At 39.0% G+C, this 15,339-nt stretch overlaps 1 protein-coding gene across 3 annotated transcripts in view; it reads right to left on the reverse strand.

The window, feature by feature from the left end:
• Positions 1-15,339, reverse strand: part of LOC136886484 (ATP-dependent RNA helicase DDX55) — a 73,443-nt gene that overhangs the window by 11,418 nt on the left and 46,686 nt on the right. For all 3 annotated transcript variants that reach the window (XM_068230996.1, XM_067159294.2, XM_067159293.2), the window contains 2 exons: positions 9,088-9,214; positions 4,195-4,492 (listed from right to left, as the gene is read on the reverse strand). In XM_068230996.1, the coding sequence (XP_068087097.1) occupies positions 4,195-4,492; positions 9,088-9,214 (425 nt within the window). The remainder of the gene's footprint in view (positions 1-4,194; positions 4,493-9,087; positions 9,215-15,339) is intronic.

Raw genomic sequence — 15,339 nt, forward strand, 5'->3', positions numbered from 1 at the left:
CATGGTTCAGGAAAAACAAATTAACATTGAACTTTAAAAAGACCCAATACATGGAATTCAAGGCATCTAACTACCATGACAAAACTGCAAAAAAACACAACCTTTTATTAAGTGCAAATGCAATTGAAAATACGTTGACCACAAAATTTTTAGGTGTCCATATAGATGAAAAATTAAGATGGGATTGTCATATTAAAAAAATAGGGAAGTCTCTGAGTTCTGTTTGTTTTGCCTTAAGGATTTTGTCTAATAGTTGTAGTGAAGAATATGTTAGAATGGCATATTTTAGATATTTCCATTCAGTCATCACTTATGCTATTGGTCTCTGGGGCTGTTACAAATCAAATCTTGATGTTATTTTTCGAATACAGAAACGAGCTATCAGAATTATATTGAGACGTAACAGGTTAGATCATTGCAGACCATTATTTAAGAGACTAAGGATACTCCCAGTACCAAGTATGTACATCATGCAATGCATTCTACATGTGAAAAAAAATATTGATCACTTCAGAAAGAATTTTGACAATCACAATTACCAGACGCGAACAAGAAATAATATTTTTATCGAACACAAGAGTAAAACCATTGCCTTGAGACATGTAGACTCCGTTGGAATCAGATTGTATAATAAGCTTCCAAATACGATTAAAGATATTAGTCCCGCCAGTTCATTTACCACAGCTTTAAAAAATCTCCTGTTGAGTAGCTGCTTCTACAGTACAGAAGAATACATGATGAAGTGCTGGTAATGATGCTACTACTTATTAACTTGTAATCTAGTATATAGCCTTAAAAATATGTTAATGTCACATTGACTATGTTCACATTATTAACACCACACCAATATATTTTTATTTTGTCTTGTAAATATTGGTTATTAATATTATTAAAAAAAATTAAGGTGTGCTGTCCTAACAATGAGGTATGTGGTGTTTCTGTTCTTTTTCAAAATGTTCATTGTTGTGCATATATTATTGTTGGTATTAGGAAATCACTTGACAACTCCTATACTGTTGGCATATTTCAAAATATGTAATTGTACAGTCTATGGAAGCTAAATAAATGAATGAATGAAAAGAGAGTGTGTGTGGTGTGGGATGTGTGTGAGATAAACCAATAATATTTTATGCGTTTCATTGTTCATTAGGTTTGTCAAAAAAAGACCACTGAAACTATCAATGGAGATGATGTATCACTGATATCTTGGACAGGGGACAGGGGAAACAGAACTTACACTGCAACCACTTCCAGAGTCGGACTCAACTTCTAGTGAAGAAGAACATCAAGAAGGCGAAGAAAATGAGGATGGTGAAGCTCAAAGTGCACGACGTCTCTTATGCTAACGAAACGCAGCACGGTCTTTGGAAGCATGCTGGGGATTTTGAACATTTTCCTAATGCTCTAGAGTATCAGCCAGATATTTTGATTATGTCTTGAAATATCTTCCATTAAAGTTTTATGAACTTGTACATGAGAAGGCTTCAGTCTACATGGATCACTATTTTACATCAGTTTCCCTCCTAGACCTTCTCCATTCAGAAAGAAAACTGCATGTGCAATCAATGGGAAGAATTTAGAACAACAAAATTCTTGAAGGAACTCAGACAGATAAGGAAAGGAAACAGGAAGGTAGAATAACAAAAGATCAAATGGTACGGAGCGATGGACAAGTGGCAATTTTAAAGTGGTTTGGCAATAAATCTGTAGCCATTGATGCTTTCACTGCCCATACTTATAGACAGGGCTTTGCGTCATCAGAAGAAAATCTCGACTGTCCACGAGACAGGGTTCTTATACAATGACTTTTTAAAATTTAGACGTTATGACTTAATCATAGGTTATAAACTTCATGGTTCTGATCTGTACTGAATTGCAAGTACAATATAATTATTAAATTAATGTAGTAATGGTCCACCTTTCAATACTATAATATGTAATGTTCTAAATTACATTAATTAATTAGGGACTAGTTTCGGCCGGGGCTGGCCGTCTTCAGCCTTAATGTAAAACATCTAAGAACTAAACAAATGTACATGCACAACAATAAATATGGATTTCTGGACTTCAAGAAGTATGTTACTGACAGCCTTCTGTTATGAAAGCTGGGTATTCAGCCCGAAGGCTGGTTGGATCCTCCACAGCTCTGCCAACAGCTGTCATAGATAGCCTACGCGACACTGAAAAAGCATACTAGGGAAATGAGAAGCGAGATAGTTACCCATTGCTTTCCTCACCGAGCCACAGGTTGCTATTGTACTGTAAAAATGAGTCGCAAATTGTTTTGGATGATACCAGTGAGGAAGAAAATAACCGGAGCCACCTGCCAACTTGCCAGAGCAACAAATCAAGAATAATGTGTACTACCTGCAAAGTGCATTTGTGTTTGGGTTACAGGACGAAACTGGTTAAAGCTGTATCATGAAATGCACTGAAAAGCCAGAGTGACTGTTAGGTAAAGAAGTGTAACACTATAACAATCTTTCAGACGAAAAAGGTGACTGTCGATTAACATTTGGAATTCACAGCTTAATGCCCAAGGTCCCGTACAGGGGACATGCCATTTTTCAGTCAAATACTGTATATTTCCGACTTTCATATACATCTATTGTTGTTGTTTCTTACACATAATGCAAATAAATATCCAATAATTACATTTAATTGTGTTTTCTATTTCCTGTGGGTCTGAGGTGGTTAAGAATATGAAACAAGTAACAGTAGTAGATACATTAAGTGATTTTTAAACTTAAATGTAGATCATAATACACCATTTTATAACAGTTGGGACAACTACACAAACTTTATAGGAGGAGGAGGGGGAGGAGGAGACATTGCGTACCATAAGCAAACACCAGTGACTTAAATGTTTTTAAATGACTTTTTAAAGGGTGTTTTTTATAGTATCTATTGTAATGACGATGTTAAACGAATTATTAGGTCAAGATGTCATGTATAAGACGAAACATATCCTAAAGTAATATAATGTGCTAGTCCTATGTAAATGTAGGGCAAATAAAGTATTGAACTGGTAGAAAATCAATTTAATTAGCACTTAATTCTGTCATGACTTTCCAAGAAAACAGGCTACACAGAGGGCCTACAACAAAGTCAACTACACTGAAAATATGTGGTGCAGCCAGCACGTTACAAAAGCGGCAACATTTAACGTATGGATAACTGAATTATTTAACACACGCTCTAGATGCGGAGAACAAAATAAAAGACAATCATGCCACAGCACATGATGTTTGTGTAGACACATCGTATGTATAATACTGGTGTAAACAAAAAGAGTAGTTGAAGTGTGCCAAGAAGACAGCCTTATCATTTCATGGGCAAAAATCAGGCCAGTATCCAGAAATTGAAAAAGAACGGTTAAAATATGTAACTTGATCAAGAAACATGGCTATTCAGTTCTGCATGAAATGCAAATGTTAAAGGCGCTGGAGAATGCACAGAAAAGGAATATAGGAATCTCACAGTTTAAAACAAGCAGAGGGTGGCTGGGTAGATTCATGAAAAGGAACAATCCTTTTCTAACGAGGCCATCTCCATGCCAGTGACTGCCAAAGTAACATATCAAAATAGCGTGGCATTCCATCGGTATTTTAGGTTCAAAATTAAAGTAACATAATTTTCCCTTCCTTAATTATGTGAAGTTATAAATTGCTTTAAACAAAGCAGGAAAATTACGAGAGTAAATACTGCAATAGGATAACTGCAGGTTTTCAAATATATGGACTCTTTCCTCACAATTACTGCACTTCTACACCAATTTCGTCTCAGCCTTTGATCAGCTAGTTTCTACCTGCCAGCTTGAACTCTCATTGAGAGCCCATCTTGACAGATCTCAGGTCTTGATGTGGGAGGTGTAGAATTAACAGAAAGATAGGAAAAGGTAAGAAGCACAAAGATAAAGATGAATACAGGTGATAAAAGACTAAGAACATAGAACAAAGAAAGGAAGAGAAGCAGGAAAAGAAAAGAAAACTGTAGTGTATGAAGATGTTTGTCCTTGTCTCCTTTTCTGCTTCTTCCTCTTCCCACACTGATCTGTTGTTGTGTTTATCCTATTCATGTTCCTTTAATTCTATACATGACTAGACATGACAGCAGTTCACTGGAAGTTGAAGACCTGGGATGTGGAAAGTAAAATCTATTTGGGGAGCTCACATGAAGATGACTGGCACTCACCTTCTTGCGTTTGAACTTCTTTATAATAGCAATGTCCCGAGCCAGCTCGTCCAGCTCCTCCTGACTTATTGTTTTCCTCTTCTTCTTCGTCTTCACTTTCCCTTCCTCCTGTTTCTGTTTCCGTTTGTTCCGCCTTGTCGAGCGCTTCTCCTTAGTCTCAGCTTTACGCTGTTTGGTCAATGACCAAGCCTCCGTCTGCTTTGGCCTCTTCCGTACAGCCGCTTTGGACCCGGGCCACACTCCAGTCGAGAGGTAGACCTTGAGCTTCTCCTGTCGGGCTGCTTCCCGTTGTTTATCTCTGAAGACAACAAGACAAGTATCAATAACACATTGTTTCCTAGAGCATAATTTGTTGACAATGAAACAGAATTGGAATATATATTACATGGAATTTAATATATAGCTTTCATGACCACACAGTATAGTAAAAACCTCTTTGAAACAGACCCTCTATTAAGCGAGGACTAGTCTTTTAACAGAAAATTATGTCAGTCCCTTGATAAGGATGGAAAATGTAATAAAAATAACACTGGATGAAGCGCAAACTGTCAAGTAAGGAAGCAGTAGTCAAAATAAGCACTTAAATGGAAAATTTCCAATAATCCAAGTTGATTGCTTAGCAATATTTTAACCATCCTATACATTCTCAATGATCTGTGATGCAAGGACAGGTACTGTAAATGACACAGTGCAGTCCTTGCCCAGTCTCTTTGTTTTGGGGATTAACTGCTGGGCATTTCCTTCAATTAATTAATTAATTAATATTATTTGCTTTACGTACCACTAACTACTTTTGCGGTTTTTGGAGACGCCGAGGTGCCGGAATTTAGTCCCGCAGGAGTTCTTTTATGTGCCAGTAAATGTACCGACATGAGGCTGACGTATTTGAGCACCTTCAATACAACCGGACTGAGCCAGGATCGAACCTGCCAAATTGGGCTCAGAAGGCCAGTGCCTCAACCGTCTGAGCCACTCAGCCCGTCATTTCCTTCAACAGACTGGACAATCCTCTTTCCGTACGGTACTATGCAAATAGCTATAATCTCTGGAATTCACCACAAGTGGTTCAGTAGTCCTCACTATGGGAAAAAGAGGAGAAATAATTGAGTGCAGGTTGAAGACTTCTCAAGATGTCGTTAAAAGTTTAAAGGAGCTACAGGAATTCACCCGACAGCAGAATTATTCGGATATGTTGGATGTCATTTCTGAGGCTAAAGTTTTAGTGGAAAGTCAGGCAATCAAAGAATACGACCACTACAATTGACTATTTGACTACTGAAGAATGTATTGTACTGTACAGGTAGAAAACTTATCAATTTTATGTATTCTGATAATGCCTGACCTGTTTTCAAGTGTCTAGTACAAATAAATGGAGAATGAACACTATCTTGCAGTACACCTTCATTAACCCATTCAACGCCAAACCCGTATATATACGTTACTGAACGCCATGCCACATCCGCCAAACCCATATATATATACATACATTTTGGTGCAGTGTGTACTTCACTGATCTCATATATGAATGGGTTATAGTTTCATGCTTTGAAACTCCGTGGAAATGCTCAAAGGAGTTCTGTACGGCAGATATTCCACTCTATTTTGCTTGTTTTGAAAGCGATCTGATGTTATTTCAGCTTCATTTGAGTGGAACATCTTTCTCTCTAATGTGTAGCCATTATGGCGTCTTGAAGTATACATTCAAGTCTTGTTGACGAAGAAATTGAATACTTCTTCATAAATAGAGATTCTGGAGAGCTATATTTTGATAATGAAGATGGAGTATATATGGAGGGCAATAATGAACTACAAGAAAGTGCGAGACAAATTAGTAATGATGAATCTCATGCGGAAATGTCAACCCTTTCTCAGGTACGTTCTAAATTCTTTTTTCCCCAAATATCAATGATTTTGATAATAGCAATTTTATATTTCAGTAATAATATCACTTAACGGAGTAACCATGTGTGTTAAAATGCTACGGCTATGGAGTCAAGCTCTGCATTTGGCAAGCAAGTGGGTTTGAACCCCACAGTCAGGTGTCCTGAGAATAGTTCTTTTTTGTTTGTGGTTTCCCTTTTGCACTCCCAAGCAAATGCCGGGACAGTTCCTATTCACAGGCCACAGCCGATTCCTTCCACTTTCTTACCCAGTTTCATTCACCATTATTCATTTCATATTCATTACCTTCTCAACGGAGGTTGGCATCAGCAAGGGCATCCGGCCGTAAAAACATGCTGTAAAATATAATTTCACTTCATCCCCGACACCATACTGGGCTGCGGGTATAAGGGAATGATGTGCATTCCGTTAAAAGTATCAGTAAAAAATTATCTGTAAAAGAAAGTGCTTCTTCCTTAAAAAAAAAAAAAAAAAAAAAATACAATAAATTTTTTAAAAAATCTGGCCCAGACGATGTGCCTGATCATCAAAACACGGCAGTGAAAAGGTTAAATGAAAAAATGACTTTAGCAGGAAAATGTCCTGCTCCCTTGTGATTCCGTTTACAGGTGTTCTTGTACTTGAAACATACTTCCAGCCTATTATTCCTGGTGAGTAAATGCCAGAAAATGCCTTTGCTGGCAGGACCTAGTGTTTACAGTGCACTATGTCTTCTGGTATAGGCTAGAGCAATTTTGTTACTTTCATAGATCTGTCTCTGTCTTATTCTTGGCTTTGACAATATGAAAGTGACTGAGGTATGAGCGATGCTAATAATGCCAATCCTTATGCAGCCAGTCCCTGCTATGAATGGTGTGAAAATGTTGCTCATAGGGTCGATTAGTGTATGCATTTCAGTGGGCTTGGCAGACTGATATGTAATAGCAACTCTGGCTCGGTGAGGAAAGCAACGGGAAACTACCTCACTCCTCATTTACTTAGTACGCCTCTTCAGTGATGCCTAGGCCATCTATGACAGCTGATGGCAGAGCTGTTGAGGATCCCACCAGCGGAATCGCTGATGGACGGACATACATATGCCAGAAAAATGTTAAGTACAAAGCTACAATGGTAGCTGGAGGGAACCAAACTCACCACCTTCAAATTTTGCATCCAATGCTCTTGTGATTGAGCTCGAGACTCAGACCTTGTTCAATTGGCGGAGATCCAAGCTACAGGTCTGGTGCTACGGCCAACACGTCAGTACAGTGCATGTAACTAACCTACTGTGAAGCAATCAAAATGAACATTAGCTTAGAAGAAAAATGTGGACGTGTGGCACTTTCTTTCTCCACAGCTGAGTACATTGTCTGCGTGAGTCAAATCTGTTTATTCTAAGACAGTGGAATTCACACTGAAAGAGACGTGAAATGTGGTTTCTGGCTGCCACACAAAATAGATGTCATGGTGGTACAGCTCCACTACCATCTAACAGCAAGTAGGAGCTGAAACTGCGTAACTCACCCGAGAGATGGACAATCGACACCCTTTCCAGCATCACCAAATGATGCAATATCAGATCAAATCATGAAAGAGCTACAACAGTAGTGACAAGGCAAATATGGCTACCCCAAGCATCCTTAGAAATCAATACTGGCAGTGGTAGTCCACAGTAAGCTGCTGGAGGGGGACTCTAGCTCATACCTCACAACCATGATCAGCATGGAAAACACTGAACAGGACTAGAACTAACGTGCACAGCAACCACAAGGGATATCAGCAAATTTCAAGCAGTGGAAATGAAGTTCTGAAGATCAATGGAACAGGAAACGAGGAGCGACAAGATAACAAATGAGGAATTACGACACCAACTGCAGGTGGAACAGTCACTCAAGGAGGTCTGTGTTGAAACTATGAGGGTAATCCCAAGAACAAGGTCTCGTATCTTTTTAAAATGGTCTAGGAAGCCAAGAATAATGGCCAAGAGGATTAGTCGTGCCGACCACATGACACCTCGTAATATGCACGCCTTCGGACTGAGCAACGATCCCTTGGTAGGCCATGAACCTTCGGGGCTGTTGCACCATGAGTTTTTTTAAAATACAAAGAACCATTTATTTCTATAATGTTTACATAATTTTAAAGATGGAACAATTCCATTTTTTCTACATAATAGTCATTTCGATTTATGCATTTTTGTAGGCGCTATGACAGTTTTTGTATGCCCGTGTCATACCAGCTCGCCACCATGCCTTTGAGGAAGCATTGAACCTCATCCTTCACCTCGTCGTCAGTGTTTGTTTGAATTTTTGGGCTTGTGCGAAGAGGGATGCCACTACTTGAGTGGTTGTTGTTTGTTCTTCATTGCTATGCAGACGAAAAGGACAAATTTTTGGACTCCATCGTCACAGGTGATGAAACGTGAGCGTTCCACTTCACACTTGAGACCAAACAACAAACACACGAGTGGCAGCATAACTCTTCGCCCAAGCTGTGAACATTCAAACAAAGTATGTAGCGCGTTCTTTTTATCCACCTAGGATGTTTCATTGAATAATCTTCGTTATATTCCACGTAGCTGTGATTTTCTCTTTGAGTTAAATACTACAGGCATCTACGAGCTGCCATCTTGAAAGTCTATTATCTTAGATTTTCTGTTTTGCCGGCCAACCTTTCTCCAGTAAAGTTTTAAACAGAGATAATACCCGTTATCCGAGATCATGTTGTTGGTGAATACAGGCCTTAGTCGTGGAAGGGTAGGATGAATTCTAGCATGTAGACATAAAATGTTGATCTTCAAAGCAAGATATTTCTGAGTGGGACATATTCATAACCTGATTTGTAATAATGGATTGTACACTCATTTAAGTCAAACAAAAAAATATGATCGACATCTCTTATTAAATGAATCAATATTCTAAATAAATAATTTAATCTAATTTCTTGAATCTCTTATAATAAAGTATTTTAAGTGTGAACAACACATTAGTAGAATTGGTAAATAACACTTACTTGTATGCAATAGTATTAAAATCAATGTTTTCTTCTTCAAAATCTGCAAGGTTGTTCCCTTTAAGTTCGGGCATCTTCGGCAGCCTTATTAAACCATATCCTGTAGCCAACTTGCCCAAGTTCAAATCTGGAATGAATAGTTGTCAAATCAGCACAAGAGTACTGTTAATAACCTGCATAAATTTGCGGTTCCCAAGCTAATAACTGCGAAGAATAAAGTCATGTAGAGAAAACAGAAACATGAAAGGAAACACACAATATGATAAGCGCAATGAAAATGTGGGAAGAGGGAGCAAGAAAAGGAGGACCCAAGAGAAAACATGAAAGAACAACGAGAATCTTCACAATCTTCGTACACTGCCATCTTCACACAGATGGGCTCCGAGCTTATTAAAAATCATACAGTGAAACTCGGTTAAGAAGTTCCCGCATAAGAAGTTTTCCAGCCTAAGTAATGCGATATTCCTGGTCCCTTGATCAGTTGCATGGAGATATACGTATATTCTTCCTGTTTAAAATGTTCTGTTGTAAATATATTTCCCGGTTAAACAACTTAGATTTTAGAGTCCCTTGAGATAGAAAACATCCGCTCAAAGCAGCCCATGGTTAGAACCCTCCAGTCTCCGCGCAAGTTGCACCCTGTGTTATATAGTTTTCGCGCTTGCGGTGTGTCTCTGGTGTCATGGAACCTGCCTGGGCTTGCCAAGGCCATACGATGTCACGCTATGACAACACAAACATCAGATGCTCACTCTCACCTTGTGGAGTCTAATCGAACCCATCAGTCGAAATTTCCAATGCACTGTTCCATCTAGCAGAATAGAATCAAGCAGGATTCTATGCAGGAAACAAAGCACACAATGGATGGTTTGATAAAACTTTAATGCAGTACGTTGCGTGCCACGACAGGGTGAAGTCATTAATCGACGTGGCCTCAACATTAATTAAAAACCATAAAATGTATTTGTCCACAACATTACTGTTTGTTAGGAATACACGTACGACAAACCTATGGAATGCCACTTATAAAATTATAATGAACACTTAAAGATTGTACATTCCAACCAATGCCAATTATCGTACTAACATACCATACTGTCTATGGACCCCAACATAATATGATTCTGAAATAAGGTCAATAATAAGTGCAAAATAAACTAAATACCGTATAGGCTTAATCTACCACGAAATTGAATATTCTAACCTGTTTGATTTTTCATACCCTTGCTTATTTCCTTCCAGGCATTCTCTCTTACGTTGTTGTTGCAATAATACTTATGGGTCTTGTCGTAGAGGAAATTACATTTTTGAACTAAACTGATAAGATTTACCGTGTCCATTATTAGTGAGGTGAACAAAACCATCTTCCCGACTCTATGCAGGAAACAGCCGACTTGCCAGCTAATACACACGCCGCCAAACAGCCGGCCGAAAGATCCCAATCGTCTACAAAGTTGAATGAATGTTGATAACCAACCGGGGGTTGGTGGAAGGCACACAGAGGCGTTGCAATACCACGTGTTGCTGACGTTAACCATGAAGCAGGTGTCGGGGGGGAGGGGGGGAGGAAGATAGAAAGCACATGCTGACGAACTGTAGTACACGTCTTGTCTTTGCGTCTTGTAAACCTAAGCTACGGATTGCCAAGCATAGTGTAGCGTCGTAATTAGTGTGAATAGGAGTCAGTGAAGTTAGTTGTACTTGTACTATCAACGCACTAACGTTTTAAGTGAAAATGAGCGGAACTCAGAGGAAAGAGATCAATCAAAAGGCACTAACAATAAAAGACAAAGTGGAGATAATAAGGAAAGTGGAGTCGTCTACACTTTCCCGTGTTGCTTTGGCAAAGGAGCTGGGGATGCTGCCGTCTACTTTGAACGGCATTATAGCGAAGAAAGAAGAAATCTTTGCTTCTGCAGGAAATACTTCAGCAAATTGCAAGAAAGTTAAATCTGGAAAGTATGATGAAGTAGAATAAGCTCTGCTAATATGGTTTAAAGAGCAGCGAAGTTTAATAATACCTTTCAGCGGGACTATTGTGAGGAAGAAAGCCGAAGAAATTGCGTGCAAATTAAAGGTATGTTTTACCGCGTCCAATGGGTGGCTGGACCGCTTTAAAAATACAGCTGGCATCGTTTACAAAACAATGTATGGCGAAGCAGAGAGTGTAAGTGCGAAAGAAAGGGAAGCGTGGAAGGAAATGGTTCTGCCTGCTAAGATAAGCAAACCTCGCAATGTTTTTAATATTGATGAATTCGCACTTTTTTGCCAGCTTATCCCGGATAAATCTCTAGTTTTGAAGGGGGATTCTTGCCACGGGGTAAAATTAAGTAAGGTGTGAGTTACGGTATTGGCTGGTGCTAATATGGAAGGAACTGAAAAACTATCTCAACTGATGATAGGGAAGTCTAGGAAGCCACGTGGTTTTAAAAAATATCAGGACATTACCGTGCAAGTACACCAGCAACAAGACAGCTTGGATGACAAGTATATGCAGGCATTAGATGCCAAGATGGGGAGCCAGAACAGGAAGTTTGTGGTGTTTATGAACCACTACCCTGCTCATCCCAAGGAGTGGCCCCATTTAAGGAACACCAAGGTAGAATTTTTTCCACCGAATACTACATCGGTACTACAGCCCATGGACCAAGGAATCATTAAGGTATTGAAGCAGAGGTACCAAAAATCAGTTGTGCGCCATATGCTGCTACGCATGGAAGCAGGTAAACCCATCTACAAACAACTTCACTGCCATTGATGATATGGTAATAACTTGCGAGGAGCAAACCAGCGATCAGATCGTCAAGGAAATTCAGGCAGGGGATGAGGAGCTTGAAGGAGGAGGAGAAGAAGAATAAGAATAGGTTGAGGAATACAATCCCCTAAGACTATCTTGCAGTGAGGAAAGCATCTGCCTTGAAAAACTGAGGTGGTTTTTGGAACGTTCAGCCAGTGTGCCTGAGAACACATGAAAGGCAATGTGGGAAATGGAGAGGTTTATACTTCAAGAAAGCAGTAAAAACAGTCAACCCTGGACAATTTCTTTTCAAAGTAGGAGCCTAGACTTTTGTGTTTGAAAATATATTTAATGTCTAATGTAGTACAGAATTTACATAATGTACAGTTACCATTTACAGTTTTAATGTTCTTAGTATTTCTTCTTACCTCTTGTGCAAGGTTCCCTTCTCTTATCAAATATTTATAATACAGTATGTTCACTTATTTTACTTTATCTCTAAAAATACATGTCATGATAATCAAATTTTTATATTGCGGCTTTCATTTAGCAGCAATTATATATTGGCCTATTTCGGTATTGTTCACAAACAAGGAAATTCCATTACCCCTTTTAAGAAGTTTCCTGCTTAAGAAGTAGTAGTTTATTTTTTTTTTTTTTTTTTTTGCAGTCCCTTGAAAACCTTTTTAACAGAGTTTCACAATAGTTCTATATGATATACCAATATTATTATTCTAAACGATACACCATTGGTACAGGGTCCACTGTATAGATTAATGAACACACTTTCTTCCATAGGATGCATCTTCTGGGCATGTGTTAACCTCCTCGGGCCCCGCGTAACCTATAGGTTACATAGGTTCCCAATTTCTTATCTTGGTCGCCAAGCAGTGCAGGCCACTACTAATGATTCCAATACCATCTCAGAGAGTGCAGCATCGGCTACGCTGACTTTCAGACACTTATTCGCCACAGTTGGTCACAATGAATGTTTACAAAATGGAGTCCACTAGTTATTGGCGTAAATTGCATCACGGTGAAAGTAAGTACACTTTTACAGTAATAATAATAGTTCTAGTATTCTAAAAAGAGTAATGATTCTACAAGTTCAATAATACGCAATTCATGAGTAATTTTATAGGAATCGGTAAAGTGTAACGAACAGTGGCTTATCTTGTATTGATGTAACCTATAGGTTACAGTGGGTCACACTTGAAGTAATATTGTATACAATGTTTGTTTCTTTTTTTAGGCCTGGATTCCAATGCGATTCTGGGAATTGTCAATGGGGACGTGTCCGATATGTCAGACCTTTCTGACGATAAGGATGAAAAACTTTCGTCACTTTACTTCCTGTACCCCCCGATGGGACACGTGTTCAGGAGGATGAAGAAGATGGCAAGGAGAAAATGATCAAGAAAGTGTCCAGTACGAGGGTATCTGGAAAAGGTCTGATGTATTTGAACCATTTCCCCCAGCACCTCCACCAGAACCTGTACAAGAGCCAATAATACTCCCCCCTCTCTCAAGATTCTACAGATACGTTGGAAGCAACATATTTGCCACACTGACGGAGTTTACAAACCGCAGATACCTACGAGACAAAGGAATTTGTTTGGATGCCACAGTAGAAGAGGTGAGGAACATTTTTGCTGCCACCATTATTATGTCTTACTTGAAATATCCCTGTATACGAACGTATTGGGCTAGGAAGACCCGGGTCCCACAGATTGCGGACAAAATATCAAGAGCAAGATATTTCAAGATAAGGCGCAACCTGAAACTTGTAGATGACACAGAAGTGGATTCAAATGAAAAATTGAGCGACAAGTATTGGAAGTTGAAACCACTGATCAGAAACATTCAGCAGGCTTGCTTAGATAACCCACGAAGTGATAAACATTCCATTGATGAACAAATAGTACCATTCTGGGGGCAGGTAGTTATGCGTCAGTTTGTCAGAGGAAGGCCAAATCCATGTGGCCTGAAACATTTTGTCTGTTCTGCTCTAGATGGGCTACCAGTTGACTTTTGTTTGTATGAAGGAAGGGGAGATAGTATTCTGAATGATGCTGCATTTCAAAATCTGGATATTGGTGCAAAAGTGGTAATTCGATTATGTAGATCTCTACCACCTGGCTTGGCAGTACATGGACAGATTTTTCACTTCAGTTCATCCGTTGGATATTCTCCATTCTGAGTGTGAAGTACAAGGCACAGGAACTTTGCAAAAAAAAAAAAAAAAAAAAAACAGGATACCGACTGATGAGCTTCAGACTGATTCTGAAATGAGAAGGGCACGAAGAGGAACTCATGATATGTTAGTGAGAGATGACGGTCAAGTAGCCACTGTTAAATAGTACGACAACAAGCCTGTCATTTTAGCTTCCAGTGAAGTAGGGGCTCAGCCAGCGAGTCAGTGTCGTCGCTGGTGCAGGAAAACAAAAGAATATATTTTTGTAGATTGTCCTCAGATTATCCTCTCATACAATGAAAATATGGGAGGAGTGGATTTTTTAGATCGAGTTATAGCAATGTATCGAATTCTTGCTCGTACCAAAAAATGGACCATACGATTGATATTCCACCTGATTGATTTTGTTCTGGCTGCTTCGTGGATAGAACATAAACAAGCTGAAGCTGCAGAAAAAACACCCAAGAGGGAGAAGCTTGATTTTTTGGCCTTTCGAGTAGAGGTGGCTCACTCACTAATGAACTCCCAGTCACAAGTTGACATGGAAGAGAAAGATGAAACAAACAGAACCACATTTGGAGGCAACAACTTCTCTACCTCACGACAGCCTCCGCAAAAAGAATGCTGATCATCTGCCAGAAATCCCGGAAAATGTGAAACCTTCCCGCTGTCGTCTGCCAGGGTGTGACAGTCCTAAATGTAGGGTCATGTGTTCCACTTGTAAGGTGTTTCTGTATATGAATGCAAATCGGAACTGCTACAAAGTTTTCCATGAATTATGATTTGTTGTATTTGACTTGTGTACTTTTAGTGTGTTGACTCATTCAACCTAAATTTGTATGAAAGTTTATTTTTCTCCATTTATTTTGAGGTATTTTAATATAGTGAACTGATGTTTATCTTTAGTGCATTTTAAAGTACCCAACATTGTACAAAGAAAATATCCCATACTTTTCCATGACCAACATTAAAACCCACTGTAACCTATAGGTTATATACAGTATTGCGGCAGTGAATAGTTTCAAATTCAATATCGTGTTTTTTTGTAAAACTGATATTTCTAGCATCCCAAAATTCTAAAATTTCTTTCAAAACTATTTTGCTTGGACCGTGGGCACGAGGAGGTTATAGAACGTCAGGTTCCTATTGACAGCGTCATCTGCTATTCTCAGGACACGTCCATACTAATAAAGTTGCTTTCAAGCATCTTTTTGTGAAATGGTGTTAACTGCAACCCTCTGTTTGATGATTGTGTTACAGACATGATCGTAGAGGGAAATTCTCACTGTCATGTGAAAGATATTCATTTCCAAGCTACAGA

The sequence above is a fragment of the Anabrus simplex genome, chromosome X, assembly GCF_040414725.1.
Source record: "Anabrus simplex isolate iqAnaSimp1 chromosome X, ASM4041472v1, whole genome shotgun sequence".
Lineage (NCBI taxonomy): Eukaryota > Metazoa > Arthropoda > Insecta > Orthoptera > Tettigoniidae > Anabrus > Anabrus simplex.